Below are 21203 nucleotides of genomic sequence, written 5' to 3'. Positions count from 1 at the left end.
TGACTCAATATAATCCTTATTTATTGCTCATTTTGATCCTGTACAGAGCAAAATAGTAATATGAATACAGCATCTAAACTATGAACACACTGTATACACATAGAGAGGGAACAGCTGATTTTACATAAAATGGAGAAGGCACATAATGCAAGGTAATGTTCACTGTTTCACAGGTTGGATGTCACCTTTTTCCAAGGAAAAGGGAATGGACCATGAAAGGGGGGTAAATTGCTTCATCCTTCCCCTGCCTCTGAGTATCTTTGGAGGGATTTGGTGCAGAGCAGATCATGTGCTCTAACCTAGCACTCTCTCTTTCTTTGTAGAAGGCTATAAGACATAAAGAGAAAGTTTAAATATGTAAGGTTTGGGAGTATATTGAGCATTTTTTTTTCTTTAATGGATAGGTTGCAAGTGATCATGAATAATACATTATACTTCAAGCTTGTGAGTCAAATAGTGAGAGAGATTAAACAAATGGAATTTTGAAATATTTTAAGTCTTTTACATGGAGATCCCTCCACATTAGTGGAGGTTATCAGTGCTTTTTTGGGAACCAGAAGCCAATTTCAATATCTTTTCCTTATAGCAGCACAAATGCTCTCCACAACTCCTAGATGTTATTGCTCCTCCCTGAATGTCTGTGCTTCTATACATTCTATTAAAACCCTGGGCTGAGAAGCAGAAAATAGCTTGACATCTGCTATCTCAGTCCTTATCTGTGGGTTAAATTTCTCCAGGGATGTTATTAGACACTCTTTAAAATGTATTCTCTTTTGTTTTAGCTGTTGTTCCCTCGTTGAGATACGGCCCAGAAGGGTCAGTCTTCCTAACTATGCATTTTATGGTGGCTATAGCGTGTTCATGTAGCGACAGCTTTGGGACTTCTTGTGCTTCTCCAGGCTGCCATTGAGCATTTCCAGCTGCAGCATCTACCTCCCTGCTGCCTTTGGATGTTGCTTTGTTAATTCAGATTTTTGGGAAGTGTGTTTGGAACTGACATTTGTTGCCTTCTGGGCCTTTTCTTGTTTGTTTCTTATAAGATTGTAGAGGTTCGAATATTTCACATTTTAAACCCTATTTGAAGTAAAAAGTGCTCCCTCTAAGTTACCCTACACAGATCTGTTTTGATAGGTAATTCTCATTCCTGACTCACCATCCTCCCCCCTCTGCTTCCTTTGGCCTCACTGCTGTGAAAGTCCAGCTTCACCCTTGCTGCGATCCAGCTTTTGTCTCCACCTCCCTCAAGTGCCATTTACTTTCATTTCCTTTTCTTCTCTCATTTTTCTGTGAATTTCCACCACTTTTACTTTTATCACCTCCTTTCCACCGGGGCTGACAGCAATCACAACTTACTGTAATCTTAGTTTAAAGGTTTTTCCCCTGCCTTCTGTCTCCTTGACTTACTTTCTACAAACCACACTCGTATTTCACTGTGAGATTTTTCCCTTTGTTGTGCTTTTATGGGTGTCTTTTTAATTCTCTAGGAGCATATTCCTCCTGAACTCTCTTTGGTCTGTATGAAAAGTCTTCAGGCTTTCATCTTCTCTCCCTCTTCCTTCCTCTGTATGCGCTCATGGGTATCTTGCTCAGCCCTATAGATTCTCTCTGTGGCAACACTTTCTGGAATATTTTATTACCTCTCTACAGATTGTTTTTCTACTGTCTCCCAGATTTCATCCAGAAAGTGAAACCACGGAGAAGAGCAGATTTAATCTCCAGCCCTTCCTTATTCTTGCTCTGTCTTTCCTTGTGCTTTCCTTCAAGTTAGTTCTCCTTGCAAACTGCCTCCGTCTTCAGCTGCTTTCTCCCTTTTGTCCTTGTTCTTTGAATCAGGTAATAATTAAGCCTGGAAGGGACCTGCTGATGTCATCTTGTTCCACCTCCTGCTCAAAGAAGGGCAGACTTCAAAGTTAGATATTTATTATAACCATTCTACTGCTATTTCTGATATGAGTGAATTTCTCTTTTTCTTTCTCCATCTCTGCTGTGCTCTGAGATCTCTGTCAATTCTATCAGTTGAACTCACTGACTAGAAAACCTAGAGCAAAAAGCAGGAGAGTGGAAGCATCTTCTTTGCATCCACTTTATTAGTCCAGTGCTGCTTCTGCTGCTTGGGCCTAATTCATACTTTCCAGATCTGCCCTGGTGTTCAGAGCTTGCTCTCTGCAAGCTTTTCCCAGCCTGCAGCCTTCCAGCTTCTCTTCTCCACTCACTTACTGCTTGCCCTCTTGTTATCACAGGCTCCTATGTCTTTGCCCACTTTCTTGGCATAGTTGGCCTTGTCTTTGTGTCTCTTGCAGCTTTTTTGTGTGAGGCAAAACCCACATGTGTAAGAATGCACACAAATCACTTCTGCTTCGCTTGTGGTCTCTCATCTTCCCATGCTGTTCTCTGCTGTCTCATTTACTTGGTGTCTGCTGCCTCAAACTGGACACTCTGAGCCAATTGCTTCTTTTTTCCCCCCAGTGTTTATATATCTTTCTAGGAATGATCACACCTAACAAACTTTATGGTGTGCTTTATTATGCCTCAGCAGTGTCTCATGGGGCAAAAGCTGGGCTAAATCAAAAGTTTCAATTAAAGGCTACTGCATCTGTAATTACATAAAGCCATGGTTTAAAAAGATCCACCCTGAATTTCTGCTCACTCTTATCATAATTTTAATGACTTATTTTTCCGTTCTTTCCTCAGTTGTCTTTTGGATTCTCTGACTTTAGACTGCAGCTGTACAACAGCGACTGCATTCAAAATAATAAGGTTCAGTAGTAAAGCTGTAAATTTGGCTGGAATAAAATCTGTTGGGCATTTTTGCTGTGACTACATTCTGCCCTTCTAACTCAGCTTGAATCCAACCATCCACTCACATTTTCTGTAGTGCCTTGTTTTGAAAGATATTGGTGAGGACTGCAGAAAGTCCTGGATGTGCTTACTCTCACAGTTACTGCTAATCATCCAATACAAAAATAAATGTGAGTGGCATTGATTTTCAGTAATCCCTTAAGGGGCTCATTCCAAATGAATTATGAATTGATTGTTAATTAAAAAGATGAGTTAAACTCTTGGATATTGAGTGTGCATACTCTGTTATGCAACTCCTGGAATAATCATCTGGGGGTTGATGTGTCTGTCTGGGGTGTTTCACCACTGTGGGAACATGTAAGCTGAAGTGCAGAAAGAAAGAAATGCCTTCATGGAGTTTCCACTCTGTTGCCTCCTTATTGCGGGTTCGGTTTGTGTGGGAGTTAGTTTGTGATTTAATTACTTGACTACATCTGAAAATTGACTGCATGAGTTACAGTTAAATTTTGCCTCTATGTTCCAAAAACCCTTTTGACCTGGGAGCATTTTTGGCACATAGAATCATACAATTGTTAAGGCTGAAAAATACCTTTAAGATCATTGAGTCCAACTGTTAACTTACATTTACAAATGTCTATTTCATTACAAGATTTCTTCGTATCAAATGTTTGTTTCATTGCATTATGTGTCAATGTGATTTTTATTACATCTATGTAAATATCTGTTTCATTACAAGATTTCTTCCAAGCTTCTTCATTACATTTCATGCATTTGTTTCTTTTTTGACAAAGCAACCCTTTTGCTGCTGAGGTTTATGAGGTAGTTAAATAGGATTATCCCCCTTTTAAAAGAGGAAAATTGAGGCATAAAAATTTATTTGCCCGTGATCTTATGAGAAGTCTGAGCTCCAGGAGAAGCACCAAGTTTGTTCTTATTATTTTCAAGCCACTGTTCTACCTGTAGGCCACTTCTGCCTCTTTCCTGGTATTTTCCATGAGCTTTAGGAAGCATTTCTAAGCATGCTTTTTGGCAGCCAATGTATGTTTGCAATGTGAGAAGCAGTAATTTTCTAAAAGGGCCCATTGGGTAATATTCTAATAGGAAAAAGGCAGTAGTGTGGATGCACACAATTTGTTTGGGATATTTAGATTCCATGTCTCCAAACAGGTCAGGTTGTGCCCACTGGGTATTTTAAGCCATAGTCTTTTATCCTAGGAGAAATAGGTGCTTTTGTGGAAACTCAAATTCATTTCACCTTCATTTTACTAGAAGGTGGAGGGGCAGCAAGTAAAAAGAAACAACCAGAAGGAAGAAAACCAAATTTGAAGCATTTATTTTGGAGAATTTTCACACAGCTTCCTTTTAATCCCTGATTAACAGATGAAAGAAGATACACTGAGACACAGCTCTAGTACTAAACCCTTTGATAACAGAATTACAATGTCTTTATTGTACAGGCTTAGTTGATTTGTCTGCATCATCCTCTGCAGCAGTGATTGCTAGGCAGCCAAAGGAGAGTGCAAAGGAGAAGCTGTTATCCGTGCGGTGTCCGGGACAGGCACTTGCATTTATCCCAGGAGCCATTACTGTCTGTAATGCCTACTGCTGATTATCAAGGATGGAGTTTCCACTGCAAATAAAAATTGTCCTTGGATGGGCTGGTCCAAAGCAACGATGAATGTCATTGGTTCACTTAAATGCTAAAAGATTTTTCACATCATTGAACTTAAAAGGAAAGCAGTGAAAGCCCAGAATCACTGTAAATATTTATCAGAAGGAAAATGAATATATCTAACATATGTACAGTGTCCCCTTTCCGCCATGTCTGAGGATGGAGGAGCGGCTTTGCTTTCTTCTAGATCAGTCTTTCCATGGGCGGTGGCTGCACCATGTTCCACATCTCCACCCGGGAGCCCTCCTTCTCCTGCCGGCTGGGGCTGTAGGTGCCCTGCGTCGCGCGCTTGTTGGCGGTGACGGCCAAGACCACCATGGCCAAGGAGAGCACCACCAGCAGGGCCAGCGTCACCGAGCCAATGGAGGTGAATATGCTCGAGATCAGGTCAGCTGGCAGCTGCAGGGATTGAAACAGTTGCAATATAATTGCCGTGGGGAGAAGGCTGAGACACACTTGAGCTACCCGGGAAGGACAACAGAAACCATTCTGTGGACAGGGCTTTGCACAGGTGAGCTACTGCTGAAGCACCCTTTATTGGTAGGGTATTAACCCCTCCAGATTTTGTTCTTTGGGCTCCTCAGCAAACGCTTAGTGTTCAAGGCAGAGCTGGATGAATTTCATGTAAGGACCCATTCCTTTTGACAGCTTCCTTACTTTGAAAATGACCTGTAAGTTCATATGTCTGTGGGCTGCAGTAGTAATTCAGCAATTATTTAATCACTTCGATAACAATTCATTATTCCTAATTTGCTTGTGAGCACGCTATTGCTGGTCTTTGCTTCTGCAAATTAAACATGAGCTAATTTGAATATATATTGAGTCACATTTCTGTTTATCTTGCTGGAGGAGTGAAATTTTTATGAATATTTATATACATACATATATTTATATATATAGAAAATTTTCTTACATTAAATATTGTAAAATGTAGTGTTTCTACAGACATTCCTACCAGTAAGCTTTTCTACCAGTGTGTTTGCATGAAATGAGCATACAGAGGCTGCACAAGAGTGCATAATCAGTATATTTTCACAAATAAGTTTTAAAATATTCATGCAGCCCTTCTTCCACATACAGACTTCATAGCTTCATCTACAGAAACACAAGCAGTACAGTACAGGATGAACGTAAGGATGCTCTGATGTTTTGGTTTTTTTCAGTTTTCACATGGCAGTGGGAAATGTAATAATGTCAGAAAGCAGAGTTCACATAAACCAATCTGTCAGCTGGAAAGCTTTAGACCAGAGAAATTTTATAGTTGGTAGATGAACGTTTTATACACATCTATGTATGCACTTTCATCTGTAAAAAGTGCTTACGGTGAGGAGAGCAACGAAGTGATGTGGTTAGTGTGGAAAAGTGGTCACTATGGACAGAATGACCCTAGCAGGAATTGAACTTCTGGGCAGATTCTGCCATCCATCATCTTTTGATTTGTATTACAAGTGACAGCTGAACTGCCCGAGATGAATGTGCGCTGGAGGCTGAACTTTCAAATCCCCAAATATTTAGAAAGGGAAAACAGCAGGTCAGAGCCCATTTCCCAGTCAGACACTCCATGTTGCAGGATATTTTGGTGACCTGCTTACTCGTCATTTCTAAGGAAGAGCAACCACAGTCCAGAGCACGAGGATGATTTTGCACTCAGCGATGGATGCCCTGGAAGTGGATGCTGCTTTGTGTGTGTATCCCCTGGACTCTTGCCTTTGCAGGAGAACAACGATGCCAGAGGGAAAAAACATTAAAACAATCCTGCCTCTTTTTTTCCTCTCTCCACTTCCACACTGATATAAAAGGTCCTGCTATAATAGTAAAAGCAGGTTTGGCTCAGGGATTCTCTCCAGGGGATAAATGATCGACTAGGATATTTTCCTCTGTCCTTGATGGCTAAATATATTGTCCCTGTGATTTTAAAAACATTTTTCCCAATAGAAATAATATAATGCAAGTGACAGACCGAATGACTACTGCTCTAAAACACGGTGGCACGAAGCCTGTTGGTCTATTAAATTGTGTTGGATTGGGAAGGTTATTTCCTCTGTGCAGGGTGTTACAGACATATTTGAGATCCTAGTTTTGCTCTGTATTCTGTTGGACTATATGACCCTTGTTTCTCTTTTCTCAGAGAGGCAGCAAATTTTTAATGGAATTTTTGTTCTCAGAAGCTCTCTTTTATTTTTATTGCCAGCTCTGGGAAAATAAGGACTAAGATAGTGCAGGTTAACTCTGATCCTAGGGTTGAACAGGCCATTTGCAAAAGAAATTCACTACCACAGGCAAATGGATGGCATGGCCTCGCCTCTGATACGTGAAATTTCTGAACTCTGTCTCCTGTTTTCCAGTCCATACTCTTTCCATTCTTGTTGCAAGCATATCTGTCTGTATCTATGGAGACATTTTCATTTATGGTAACCTTCAAATGAATTTGATTTCTTAAAGAAGAACTTTTTGCAAAGAATTGGGGTGAAGAAAAAACCTTTAACTTGCTAAAATAGAGTCACACACCTAAATCCCATTCTCAAATTAAAATCATTGTAATAGGGGTTTCTTTCATTTTGCAATAGTTACTTATTAGAGAAACCTTACCTATCCTGAGCCAATGTGTAAAAGAAGTTACCCCACTGATTAACATTTGGAGAGCTGGGGGTTTTACCATGATCAGATACGTCAGCTAATTTTATTTCTATGTCTACATTGCTTCTAATTTCTGAATGTGAACAAAAGGCCTTTACTTCATCTTTTTAGGTGGATTCTATTGATCAACCCCCCCCTGATGTTCCAGTGATGGCCCCTGGTTTATCAGCCCACAGCTCCCTGCCGAAGTTTCCAATATGAGGTACCCCCTTAGCAGTTGCACTGAACTGGTAACAAGAGTTGCCAGAAGGCTCTGCAGTCTGGTCCCATCAAAATCAACTGCTTCTTTAGTAATTAATGGCTGAATTATTACATTAATTTGGAAAATCAGCTGGCTGATGTGGAAAAAAAATATCTGAAAAGCTCTGTCCCCTGTCATCTCAGAGTCTGTTCACTGAGTGTTTGGTGATGATGATAGACTGAAATAACTGTAACTAGTGATCCCAAAAATAAAAGGATTGAACAACATTTTTAGTACCATTAGTGCTGCTGAAGCAGTGGAAAAGAGGCTTTCTGTCACTGACCATACTGTGCACTTTGCATAAAGGAAGGGAGTGGTCATTAAAAATGCAGTTTGAAATTAAAGGTCCCAAATCAGGCTTTTCTGGTAAATCTTGCTGGTGCTTCCACTGTGGATGGCTCTGGACTGTGAACCTCTGGGATATTTCAAAGAGTGCCCTGGGGCTGCTCACGTGTGTAGCTGCTCATCTGGTGCTCCATCCATGTCTCAGATCCCCTGGCTGTGGGTCTGGGACATCCTAAGGGACTAGATGACCACACTCCGATATCACTTTCCAGCTTCGTATCACAGTTCCCTTGCCCACATTAACTGGTTAAGACCTGCCCATTGAGCTGAGTGCCTGGGAGATTGCAATATACAGTTTGTCACAAGGCTGTTGCATAGCCCCAAGCAAGAGGTGTTCTTTGGCCTAGAGCTTCAAAAGCAGAAGGGGAAAGCTCTGGAAAGAAGGTGCTTTTTTGGCACAAAAAGAAGCCACAGGACAGCTGGAATCTTGTGAAGGGAAACAGGTTCTTTTTTTGCTGAAAACTTTTGTTGTCAGGGAAGCCTATGAGACCCCCCCATACATTGTGATTGTCTTTCAGAAATAGTTCTTGCTAATAAATAACACATGGTGATCACAGCTATTTCTGAATGTAACTTCAGCACTGCTTATGGATAACTAAATATATGCAAGGTAAATGAAGGAGGGTTAACTAACTGGCTGGGCAGTACCTTAGAGATTCTCATTATAGTTTGAGGCTGGACTGAGAGGACTCCTGAGGGCTCTTCCAACCTGAATTATCTTATGAGCTGTTTTAGAAGGTAGTTGGTGACAGAACAGTTTTAAGAATTCCCCAGCCCCTAATATAGAGGGTCTGCCAGTAAAAGCTGCATCCTTGGTGGTAATGGATGCTGATTGCAAGATGATACCAACAAAATGAAGTTTTCTACCATTGGAAGGCCTATCTGCTTCTTACTAAGTTATTTTATGTGGGATATTCTATTTATATAACTTTGGATGTCAGCTGGAGCAAGACAAGTTTATTTTGGCAAAATTTCTAAAAAAGGAAAAAAAATATTATTCAATTTAGTTTTCATATAGAGGATAGCTTCATCTGTAAAGAGAAGAAATGCAGGCAAAAAATTTTTGTCGTTTTCTAAAGTCAAGCCTTTTGGCCTTTCACTGATGGTTTCACATCAAAATTGATTAATTTTTCTAGAGTTATTTTAATTATTAAAATAATTTAGAATATTTAGATTGCATAAGATAAATTATTGAATAGAGTAACATTTCATTGTAGCTCTGGGTTTTGCTTTTCATTTGGTTAAGGAAATAGATTTATTGTTCTGCTTTGGTTCCTTGATCTGTTTTGTAGATGAACATTTTGGATAAGGAGGGCTCAGTTCAGAAGTCAGAGCTCAGAGGCATTTATAAACCCAATGTATGCTTGCTTATCTTTAAACAAGCTGCTCCCACATGGTTATTTGATGAGAGGGAGCATTAGGGATTTGCTGTAATGAACATTTCCACGTGTGCCAAGTGTCAAAGGAAAGCGGAGCAGCGTGAGGGAGCCCAGCCAAATGCACAGGGCCTCCTCCTGCTGGGTGTTTGACATCAGCATGGCTGAGCTGAGCTAATCCTGCCCTGTGTCCACACTGGGATGAGCGGCGTGGCCACGGACAGCAGGGCTGAGCCGGACCAGGGAGAGAGAAGATGCAGCCGTGGTGCTGGCAGGGAAATGACAGCAGGGACGAGAGAGGCCGGGAGCGCTCCCTCGGGGCGCTGCTGCGCGGGCTGTGCCCAGGGAAAGCGCGGGCTGTGCCCGTGGGCTGTGGCAGGCGTGAGGGGCTCTGGAGGCAGGAGCCTGCCAGCCTCTGTGGCTGGGCACCAAGGATTAATCTGCCTTCATTCCAGCACTCTCTCAGGAATGATTCTGGCTGCGTCTCCAGACAGAGACATCGAAGCAGGCTTTAAACCACAGGGCCTGGCGAACCCCGGAGACCTCCCTTGCCCGCCACGTGCGGGGCTTGCTGGGAGTTCTGCAGCTGCTCGTGTGCACTGGAGCTTTTGCCGGCGAAGTCTCCGGATCCCGAGTCCTGACACCACTCACAAGGTTATCACTTCATTCCCAGTAAGAACATCTGATCCGTGCCATCCAGATTTACTGCCCCCAGATCAAAACCATTTGCTGTGGTAACGATTGGCTTGAGTAGTCCTAATCCATGTCAGAATTACTTTGAAAGGTTTGGGGCATATAGGGATAATAGTGAGCAGCCAAAGAAAAGCCATTTATTTGATTAAAAGTCCCATAGATGTGCTGAGTTTATTTCATAGAGGATTTACAGTCATCTTATTGGAATTTTTTTCTGTTGCAGGCTGAATTCAAATAAGAACTTGTGTAGTTCAAGGAGAAAGCCAGTCAGTCACACACAAATCTGTTATCATGAGATGCATTGATAACCCCAGCCTGTGAGGCTAAAGTTTATTTTCAATAGCAGTAAAGTGGCCATAAATCTATAGATTGACTTTGTTCTAATAAAAGTACATTAAATGACTGGCACAGGAAGTCCTTTTCTCTGTGATTTTCTTTTTTCACTTTAGCAAACTGTGACCTGTTGCTCTCCCTCACATCACCTGCAAAATGCAGTTGCTCTGTTCATGCTAAACACCAGCCACCATGTCCCAAGAGCTGTTGGGCTGTTGAGTTGAAGAAGAAATAATAATAATAATAATCATCATTTTGGGACTCTTTTAAGGAGCACAGATTCATGTCAAGCCAAACACTGCACAGGCCACTGGAAAAGGCAAATTTTTAAAAGATTTTATAAATACCACCTATTTTTTTTTTAACTGCTTTATCCTTTAATGGTTTATCCTGGTTTCCTGCTTCATGCTGCTGTCCATGTGGGCACTGATCTTTGAGTGTGTCTATACACAGTTATTTTTCAGGTCCTTGAGCAGTTTACTCCTTGCTGCTTTGCTACCTGTGGCAACAAAGGAAGCAGCACTGAGTGCACCTTAGCTGATTTTCCACTGTTTATCATCAGCGAGACCACCAATTCCTTTTCCTTCTGCACAGCTCAGAACTCTTCAGTTCATCCTGTGGGCTTCAAAAGTGGCAATTGCATTGTATAGTCATCCCTCTTGGCCCCTGAAGTGATTCCAGGAAGGTGCAATATTTGCAGTACTGTAAACCGGATGCCTAACAAGCTTCAGGATTATCTGGTAAGAAAAGTGTTTGAATTCTCTCAGATTGAGAAGCAAAAAAGCAAGAGTTAAAAACAGACCTAGGAAGACTGCTGCAGGGCTTTTCTCTAGTTTTGCTTCCTTCGTGAGTAAGAACAAAGCCAGTTTGTAGGACCAGATTCAGCTGTGGAGCCTTGAACACCTGAAAATGATCTCAGTGGCTTGAAGGTGTGGCTGCTTCCCCCTGCAGTCAGCCAGCCCAGAGGTGGCCTGTGGTTGCCACAAATTGGCTCTGGTGCCTTCCCTATGCAGGGCAACATCCAGGGTAGCATCACTGCTTTTTTCTCTGCATCTTTTCCCCCTGACCCCATCTTCACTGGGAGGAGGCTATCCTGTTGTCTCTCACCTTCCTCTGTAGCCCTCTGAAAATATTTCTGCCTTACATCTTGAACTTCCAGCATTGCCATTGCTGTTTCTGCCATCAGCCTCTCAGTTATTTTCCTGATAGCTGCAGGGAAATACAATCCCACTGCCTGGAGGGCCTGAATGAGACCCTGAGTCCTGTACCTGCTCCATGGACATTGCTGAAGAAAAAACTTAGGTGACTACTTCTGATGTGTGCAGAATATCCACAGTATTTAGGCAGTTCATCTTGAAGCATAAAGATTTTAAGTAATTATTTTAATTTTTTTTGTTTTCTTGTGTGTGTTATTGTCTGAATATTTTCTTAAAATATCTCTGAAGAAATTATGTTCACTACCACCTCTTTATAGTATATGTTTTTTATAAAATGTAGTTTGAATAGTTTGTCTTAGTTGACACCTGACAGTTTTAATTGATTCCTTCCTTGTCAACTTTTAGTTTTCTGACAGTTCTTGAAATCAAGAAAAAAGCATAGAGAGAATTCATGTTAGCTGCTATAATGATAAGTTGATCATCTGGCTTGACCAGTTATAGATCAGAAAAATGCAATCTTTACTAGGAAGGAAGAGTTACATCTGTGGCAGTCCATGAGAAAATGAAGAAGACGGAGATGATTGAAGTCTAGGATTTAGCTAGGCTTGCAAAGACAGCACCTCATTAAGAAATTTTGACAGCCTCCCTCCTGGCACGTGAAGTTGCACTGTTGTGACACTACAGAAGTTAATGAGGGACTTTGTTCTAATTATAGTGGAGCAAGAAATTGGAGATTGGAGATGGAGCTCTCTGAAGCATTGCAACTAAATTGTAAAGCAGACTTCAGTGAAACGAGGGTGTTGCTCACATTAGTCTTGATCTCTCAGTCTGATCAGCTTACCCAGACCTCCTCCTCCCCACACTGGGCTGCAGGACCATTCCCAGATCACTTTAAACAATGCTATGTTTAAATCAAAACAATTTTCCCCCTCCTCAGTGCTGGTACGTGCGGTAATATGTGGCTCAGGGGGCCTTCTATCGGCACAATCAGCCTTTTGGCCAAGAAGGTTTTCCAGCTCAGAAGGCTCACTTTTAGGAATTAAACCTAAAGATCAGACTACCTGCAGTAACTATAATTCCTTTAACTACTTGTAGTATTGATATCTGGTTTATACTAACTGTTTAATGAAAGCAGTCCAGCCATGAAAACAGAGGTGCTTAGTATGGCTGGAATGGACTGTCTTTGGCAGAAGGAACAAGATTCCTGGGTTTGGCCACCCAAGACAGTGCATGAGCTCAGCCATGGACCCAAAAGAGCCAGAAGTACATAAGCAGTCCCCTAAAATCTCCATCAGGTGTTTTGCTGGATCAGTGTCTCCCAGGTTATTGAATGCCTTCTAGGCAGCAGTGTGTTGGTTGCTCAGGGAGAAGTGATTTGGGTGGCAGTTTGCAAGTGCAGCTCTCATTAAGCTGTGGGCTTTGAGAAGGCTCCTTGATAGCGCTTCTGCAGCAACTGCCAGTGCTGATTTTGTAAGTGCTCCAGCTCTTTTTAAGATCATCCGAGTGGTGCAGCACAGATTAAATGTGCAGCTCCAATGTGTTGTTATGAGATGCCTTTTAAAATTCTATCGACAGCCTCTGGTGTAGGAACTTCACCATCTGCTGCAATCTGAAAGGATAAGAGGGAAAAATCTATAGCTGGTGCAAATCCAGGCAAACCATGCTGAGGAGGAGTTTGTCCCATAGCTGCTATATCGCAGACTAGACAAATGTTTTAGTAAAGGTGTCAGTCTCTGGGGTGCAACATCCTTTTCCAGTTTGGGAAATGCTTTGGGGCATCATACAGAATTATTTTTGTGCATGGCTGCCAGCACAGTGTATCAGGTGGTGTTTCTCCACAGGGGATAACTGCTTTGCTTTGAGACAGCAGATTCCGTATGAGTACATCTTGGTGGTGGATAAAAACCTCATCAGGCAAGCATCTTGCAGGAAGCAATGGGAGATATTTAAACTCAAGACTGTCACTGAAAACACTGACTTTCTGGTTTTGCCTTGCATATGGCCAGATTGAGTTTACTGTGTCCCTGTAGCTGCCACAGTAGAAATGGCACCTGAAGAGGGATTTGGAAGAACTCACAGGCCTTTTGAGGAAGTCTGTTGTCATGGGAGAGTGAAGTGGGTGTGAAGGCATCAGTAGGTTATACCCCAAAAGAGGAGAAGAACAGGAAAAGATGCTACAGCGGTGAAGATGAGGGCAGGGCGGTTTCCAAGGACAAGAGGTGAAGAGAGGCTCGGTAGACAGAGAGAAATAGTTGAAATGATGAGAAAGAAGAATGGATTTCGAAACTGCTTTCTTCTTTGGTTGCATAGGTGTTGGTCAGACCAGCGCGTGCAGGATGATGTTGTGACACTCAAGATGAGGCTGATGGTAATGACAGCTTTTGGATAAGAGAATGGGGCAGGAAAGGGTAATGTGGGCTATCAACAGCTAAGCCAAGGAAGCAACTAAACCATTCCTACTGCAAACTTCTGCTTTTCTGATTCTTTGCAAGTATATTTATCTGTCATTCTAGATTCCAATCTTTTCTGTATTGGGGAAAAAAAAAGAAAAGAGGTATTTTGCTGAGGTATTTGCAGTCTGGAAGTACTGAGTGAATACCTGCTTGTTGCTTCCCCTCACTAATGTGTTTCCTTGCACTTTGTTTTCACCAGGCATGATTTGCATGTACTATGAATTATCAGTCTCAATTAACTTTAATGGAGCAGCACAACCTGACTGGTGCACGATGTGGAGTTGCTCAAAACTCCACTTTTCAGCACACAACAGCTGAGGTTAAAGACCACTTTCTTAATTAGTGATGTTAGTGGTAGGTGTTCTTTTATTTCTGTAATCAGGTCTTTGAGGGTAGCCCCAAGCACCCACCAAAGCCCAGCATCACAAATGGGTGCAGCCACCTTCTGTGGGCTGTGGTCCCTGGCTGCCACCATGGGTAGCAGGGTCAGGTCCTCTTGCCCCCAGGTCCTGGATCTCTTGCACAGGTGCAACCTGTGCTGAAATTGAGAGCCCTGCCTCTCCCCACTTTCTGTAGGAATGCGAACCTGTTCTGTCCAGTGATGCATAATGAGGAGATGGGTCAGCTGTGTATGGCACAGCACAGCCTGTTACGGTTCCTGGCCGATTTTGTAATGCCAGACACTTTCCATCCCTGCTTCTCTGTTAATAAGTGGAGCCAACGATCTCAAAACTGTTCCATGGAATTCTCCTCCGTACTTGGTGCTGAGCTCCTGCAAACTAGCCATGTGTTGCTACCTAGCATTAATAGGATGCTGTCAAGTGGTGATGAAGTAAGGAGCGCTGTGACTGTTTCACACTGTCAGACAAGAAGGTATCGAGTCAGCAGCGAGCCTTTGCTGGGAGCAGCACTTCGATTGCAGCCATCTCCTGCTTCCAACTGTAAATATTAATAGTATAAGATAGACCTTTACTGGCTACATAATACTTGCCTTAGCGCGCTACGTGACACTGTCACGGTACTTCGCTAATTATATTCCTCCAGAAAAACTTTCAGTGTGTTTTTATCCTACTGGCTGGGTTTTTTTCTAGTAGAAAGTTGATTTGAGACAACAGAAATCATTGTGGCTTAGCTTCAGGAGAGACTTTGGAAGAAATGCATGCAGGTAAAGTGTAAATGAAAAAAAAATCTAAAAACTGCTATGTTAATAGTTATTCAGACTTTGTTTAGACCTTTCATTTGTTAGCAGAATTATTTCTTGTCTTTTTTTTAAGTCTCCTTTCATGTTGTTGATAGAATCATGTGCGTGTGTCTCTACCTCTGAACCTCACCACTGTCCTCAAGGATTCTTGGATCAAGTCCTGCGTACCTAATATAGGACCTAATCATTGTATTAATATTGCTGGCATTCAACAGGTTTGCATCTGAATGTGAACTGGATGAAGCCAACCCTGATAATTGCTTTTTGGATATCTGCTGAAGATGCAAGTGTTTTAGAAAATCTCTTTCTATGTTATAGCCAGCATAGTACATGAGAAAAAGCTCTCTGAAAATGCGGTAGAAAATTCTCTTAACTTCCTACTCCATGCTTTTACCTTACTGCCACCTAAAGATAACTAACAGAAAATACATTGTACTTCAGATTAGAGAGTTTTACTCTGATACTCTGGGAAGGAATGGTAGCCTTGTCAATGTCTTTCTTTTAAGAAGAATCCCTACACTTTCAGATTTTGTTGAAGATCATACTTCTGGGAAATAGGAAAAAATCTGCTGGCTCAACTCACTGAATTTACCTCTGGTCCTTCAAGGCAAGACATACTGCCTCTGAGGCCAACTCACCCTGTTTCTGGCCAGATGATGAACTCAGATCTCCTCAATACAGGCTGAAAGTAGCATTTTTCTAGTGTGTGGTGTCAGGTCAAAATCCACCTTTATCTGCAGGTGTAAGGTATTTCTGATACACCTCCCTTTAATCCCACCTATCTCAGATACGAGAGTGTCTGCTGTCGGACAGGCAGCCTGACTGGTTCCTCCTTCTCAGCTCCATCCTTGATGCCTTATTTCTTAACAGTACTTTTCAGTTTGGAGAATGCCTTTAAGGCAGCCTTTTGTCAGAGAGGGGAACTGAGGTGTGAAACAGAAACACAATTAGCCAATGATCTGTTAGGCAACCCATGGAGGAAATGGTGATTGAATTGAATCTCTTCCCTCTGCCCAGACTCTGCCTGTCAGTCACACCAGGGCAGCACAGCCCTGCCCAGCTCCAAGACAGCCCCTGACAGTGGCACTGGCTCAGGGTGTGCCCTCCAGGCTCTGCCTTGCTGGATGTTTGTACAGTTGCTGGTGCACTGAGGCAGGAAGCCCTGAGCAAGAGGAGCTGTGCCTGACAGGTGGTCTTTCATGGAGCTCTTGCAATCAGACATTTTTACTGTATGACATATCTATTTTGGAGTGAAGTGTGGCATTCTCTATTGTTTAAACTGCAATATTGCACTTACACTGGTAATAAATCCCTCATATGTGCCTACTATGGGTTTGCAGTCTGAACTTAGACTAAACTCACATCTCCTCATCAACTGACCTGTTGTTATTTATTGCCTGAGCACAAGGACAGATGCTCTTTCCTGGGATGGCCAGGCAGTGGCTCCTCTCAGGCAAATACCCCTGAGTGCAGACCTCACTCCTCTGCTCCTGAGGCTCAGCTCCATGCCCCATGGGAATATTACAGATTCAAGCATGCTTTGGTTTTATATATTCTCAGATTTTGAAAGGATCTGGCTCCACCAGCCTCATTACCTGTAATTACCTGTAAACCAATTATGACCCATTTGTTAAAGTACCCAGCTGTGGTCATGTTGCAGTGTTTGGAGATTGTTCATCCTCTGCCTAAGTTCCATTCTGAAGTCTCACAGACCTGATACTTGCTGACTATCTATATTTTTCATACCAAAATAAGCCATTAAATTCAACTAAAAATGTTATCAGTGATTTCCAAAATCCTTTTTTTTATGGCTCTGAGTAACTCTTCTGATTGATACTTGCATCCTTCCTTAAAATATTCCCAAACTCATATGTATTAGCAAAGTAATGAGGAAATCAGGCAAGTTATATAAAATTTTGGCAGAAGTGTCATAAATTAGTGTTTTCTCCTGGAAAAATACTTCTATTTCCTCCTTCATCAGTAGTTTTGGGAGAGGATGGACAAAAGTGATCACGAGCTAAGAATCTTTGACTCAAAACTTTCTGGAGGTGAAATAGGTTGTTTCAGGGCTCTGGGTCCAGGCCAGTTGCAGTCTGAGCAGCCTGAGTGCTCCTCCAAGGGAGAGTGGTTAGCTGATACTGAGTGGAAATTTAGCTTCCATGCCTACCCCATCTAGAGAACTTCACTGCTTTGGAGACAATTGCTTAGCAGCAGGTTCTACCAATATTGCTTTAGTAGTTTTAAAGTGTTTAAAGCATCCTGGAGACTGTGGTCTCTCTCACTGTCCAGTTCCTAGGGAAGAACAAGATAATCACACTTGGGGACCTTACAGAGGTGCCACAAGCATTCAGTTGAAATAACAAAGTCATTTTTCCCGTGTTCAGATACAGCCCAGGTGTTCAGTGCTGTCCCCATCTGTTTGACTTTTACAAATCCATTTTACTTGTGATTTTCCTTATTTGTGTGATTTCATTTCCCTCAGTATCACTTCGTGCCTCCAGGATCTCCTTCAGAGCCACCTTTTTAGATGGATTCCAGAAATGGCAACACTGACAGGACTGAGGGCTTCCCCAGACAGATCCACAGCTACCACTGGGGTTCCCTGACAGTATCACTTACTGAAAGGACAGGGGAAAATTTGGGTGGGATAATAACTTCCAAACCTGTAGAAAGTGACAGAAGACCTTTTATTGCTGGGATTTGGTCTACCATGAAAGATGTGTTACGCTTTCATATGTATAGAAACCAAGCATTTTCTTTCAGCCTGAATGAGATCTGTGTTTGATTAAAGGAAAAAATAAATTAAGAAAGGACCAAGTGCAATTTTCCATGAGACACAGCACAGTGTCCTGCCTGATTCTCGTGTGTAATATTCTGATTAGTTCACAAAATGGTAGCATTTGGGATAAAAAAAGGCAACAATGACATCCCTGTGTAAATTCTGTGCCTATGCTGCCATTTCACTGAGGGATTAGCCAGCCTAGGTAAGACCAGACACATGCATTAGCATTGGTGAATACTAGCTGAAATTAGCCTTGCAGAAGAGGTGCTGTTGCCAGGCCCTCTCACAGCCTAGTCTCTAGTTTGTCATTGATTTTAACTGGGAGCAGGTTTGGGTTTTTCTTTGGGGTTTCTTTATTTTGGCTTGGGTTGGGGTTTTTTTGGGGTGCTGGGTTTTGTGTGTGTGTGTACTCTTGTTTAATGTTGTTGGGGGTTTTGTTGGTTGGTTGGCTGGTTAGTTGGTTGGGTTTTTTTGTTGTGTTTTTTTGTTGTGTGGTGGGGTTTTTTTGTTGTTGTTGCTGTTGTTCCAGGATTATCAGCTCCCAGGTGTCAGCCAGGCTGCGTTCACACCATGCATCCTTTTCCTGGATAACTGATACAAAGTCAATAGGGGAGAATAAGTCTTGTTACAGCATGATCAGGGAAGCAACTGCACCTTTAATTCACCCACAGATGGTTACTGCTTGGAGAGGAGGGAACAGAGGGTCCTGTCCCTAGGGAGATAAGGAGAGGACAGCTTGTGATGTTACCAGTGCTTCCCCCAACAGAAAGAGAAATATTTCCATTTATTTCTGTAATGGATAAATTAGAACCCAAAGTATTAATGTGTTTGAGAATCTCCAGAATCCCTACCCTACCATTTCACAGGGACCACCAACAATCAAGGCTGTCTCCAGTGGTGCAAAATCTGTTCACTCTAAATAATTACAAAGATTTGTAAAGCTGCTGATTTTCTTGTCCCTTGAATTACAGCAGTTTCACATTTTTTACTTCAGTGCTCTTATTTTTTTTGAAAAGTGAATAATTTGTTCTACCAAATATGATTTGAATAAATTTAAGGACTGTTTTGTTTGCTGCACATTTAGAGTGGTAGAAAGTTCAGATATTTGTGTAACAAGCTCTGCCTCTAGTTTAAATAGTTCTCTGTATCAAAATAGATAAATGTTCTTGATCATTTGAAACCAAAATATTTTTCAGATTCTCAGGAACACAAATTCTTTTTATTCCTTTTCAGTGGAATAACATTCCATAAGCCTAGTAAAGTGTGTAATTTTTTTCAGATGTTATTAGGAATGGAGCTTCATATCAAGAACTGAAAAAATAGACAGAACATTAAGTCTCATGAACCATACAAGAAAAAAAATGACATAAAATTTAGTATCTGAACAACACAGGCATGGAGTGCATGAATGTGTTATAAAGTGAGCAATGACTGAAGTAAATGCCCATGTGATGTGGATGTGGGTCCACAGGGAAAACATCAGAAGGTGAGAATAGGGAAGACAATGCCATTGCAACAGAAATGATGGTGTACAGGCAAAATGTGTTAGTCTGAATACTCAGGTGTTATGTGAACACCATGCTTGAGCTGATTCCTGTTCTGCAGAGTGTTATGCTGTCATATGTCATCTGGGCTCCTTTTTCTGCTTATATTTACCACACACATTAAATATTCAACTGCTTTTCACTGATGCGTGCAGCAATCCTGGCCTTGTGAAGAGCTTTCGTGTCTTTCCCAGCTAAGACACATTAGATAACCTTATTGTCTTTGCATCCTAATGTTTTTGTACCTTATGTTTTGACACACATTAAATGTGTTTCGTGCAACATCCTTTTAGAAATTTTAGTTAAATCCTGTGTTTTGAAGGCAGACTAATACAAAATAGCAAAGGGTATTAAGGCGTTGTTCTGCTCTGAAAAACAATGGCAGAAATGGCATTGTGACGTTTCCAATGACTTCCAGAGCAGAGCTGCTCATTTTATAAATCTAAAGATGTTTCTTCTTACCCCACATTCGACCTGGCACTGGAATAAAGCTGAGCGCTCTCTGGCTCCTACCATCAATGGTAATGATTCTGCCACGGCGGGTGATCTACAGCCACGCAAATGATGTGAAAACAAATAAACTCCAGCTTTTTCCCAGCTCAGTTACACTGATTCTGCTAGGCTAAAAAAAGTAAAAATTTACTTCAGTTGATGAAATAATCTTATTTCAATAGCCTACCATCAGACTGTAACAAGTTTATCTGTGCTGTACAAATAGTTGCCATGATGAGGGTTTTCTCAACTTAGTAAGGTACTACAGAGAGAAAATCAGAAGTACCAGGAAATGCCCTTTATGCTTCCAGCAACAAGCAGCCTTGCAGGATGTAAGTTACATAGCCCAGAGTGTTTATTTCCTTCCAACAGCCTGCTCCCTGTCTAGATCTTAGGAGCCTCAGGAAAGCTGACAGGTGAGAGTTGGCTTCTGCTCTCTGACAGTTCTGCTGCCCCAGGGCTTGCTCCCTGCTTGAGGAAGAATGCCAGCAGGAATATCATGGGCTGGCTACGCTGACCGTAGGTGCTGCAAGCTGAGGGCATCACTTGTGAACAGGGACTCAGTCCTCTCTCCACTGGTCCTCAAGCACTGCTGGGTTCAGTATGATGTTAGAACGTGCTAGTGAGTGGTTTCAAACCCCTCTGATTTCCTGAGGTTGTATCATTTCAGGCAGCTGACCCGCAGTGGAAATAGAACAGGGCATTTCAGAGAATGGTGTCATTTAGAAAATGTTTTACTGGCCACACCAGTCTTTTTCAATAGGTTGAAAGAGCTCTGGGGAGGATAAAAGTCACAGCAGGTACAGACATGCTTCTCATTAAGACACCAGCCTGATGCTCCCCAGTAACTTGGCCTGACCTTGCTGCCTGGAGCTCTGGGATGTTCTGTGACACCATCCGAGGAGAGCCTGGAGCTGACCCCCACGCTGGGTGAGACCTTCTCCTCCCTCCCTGCAGGTTGGGACAGCTGGAATAAGCTTTTCAGGCACCGGGGGCCCCCTCAGCTCTTGGGGACCTGGGGAGGAGCAGCAGGTGAGAGGCCTGTCTGAAACTCAGGCTGGCAGCATTTGTCAGGTTCAGTTGACTTACCCAGCTTTACTTGTTCATTTTGCCACACTCCTGAGGCTGGCAGCTGAAACTTACTGTCTTGGTGTTGTCAACATTGGGCATTCAGTCTTGGGCTAAAGAATAAAAATTATCATATTGCCTTAAAATATATGCCAATAGGAATTTAATTTTTTTAAAAAATTTGTGTTGTATTTTTGTCTGTCTATTGCTTTTGAAGTCTTCTTGGGAGGTCTAGCAACCTATCTGCTTATATGGAGACTAAAATGTGTGTGGGAGCATAAATACCAGATATCTAGGGCAGCATTGTTCAGTTTGAAGGTGATTCCAATATTGCTACCCTAATTTCCCAATTTTCCTATTTTTCCCAGTATTTCTACCCTAATCTCACCAATTAAAAAATTCTAAGGTGT

At 42.1% G+C, this 21203-nt stretch overlaps 1 protein-coding gene across 2 annotated transcripts in view; it reads right to left on the bottom strand.

Annotated features, from left to right (window-relative positions):
• The window catches only part of CRB1 (crumbs cell polarity complex component 1), a 100891-nt gene continuing 79688 nt past the window's right edge, over positions 1-21203 (bottom strand). The window contains exons 12-13 of one of the 2 annotated variants that reach the window (XR_004241679.1): positions 20815-20906; positions 4809-4870 (exon numbers count right to left, since the gene is read on the bottom strand). Coding sequence is in view for 1 of the 2 variants with exons in the window: in XM_032117235.1 (XP_031973126.1) it covers positions 4655-4870 (216 nt within the window). In the remaining variant the exon portion in view is untranslated. Of the gene's footprint in view, positions 4871-20814; positions 20907-21203 lie in introns of both variants that reach the window. The other variant, XM_032117235.1, reaches the window with a different exon arrangement.

The sequence above is a fragment of the Corvus moneduloides genome, chromosome 9 (genome assembly GCF_009650955.1).
Source record: "Corvus moneduloides isolate bCorMon1 chromosome 9, bCorMon1.pri, whole genome shotgun sequence".
Classification (NCBI taxonomy): Eukaryota; Metazoa; Chordata; class Aves; order Passeriformes; family Corvidae; genus Corvus; species Corvus moneduloides.
The sequence above is the reverse complement of the archived record's forward strand: the minus strand, read 5'-3'. Positions and strand labels throughout refer to the sequence as shown.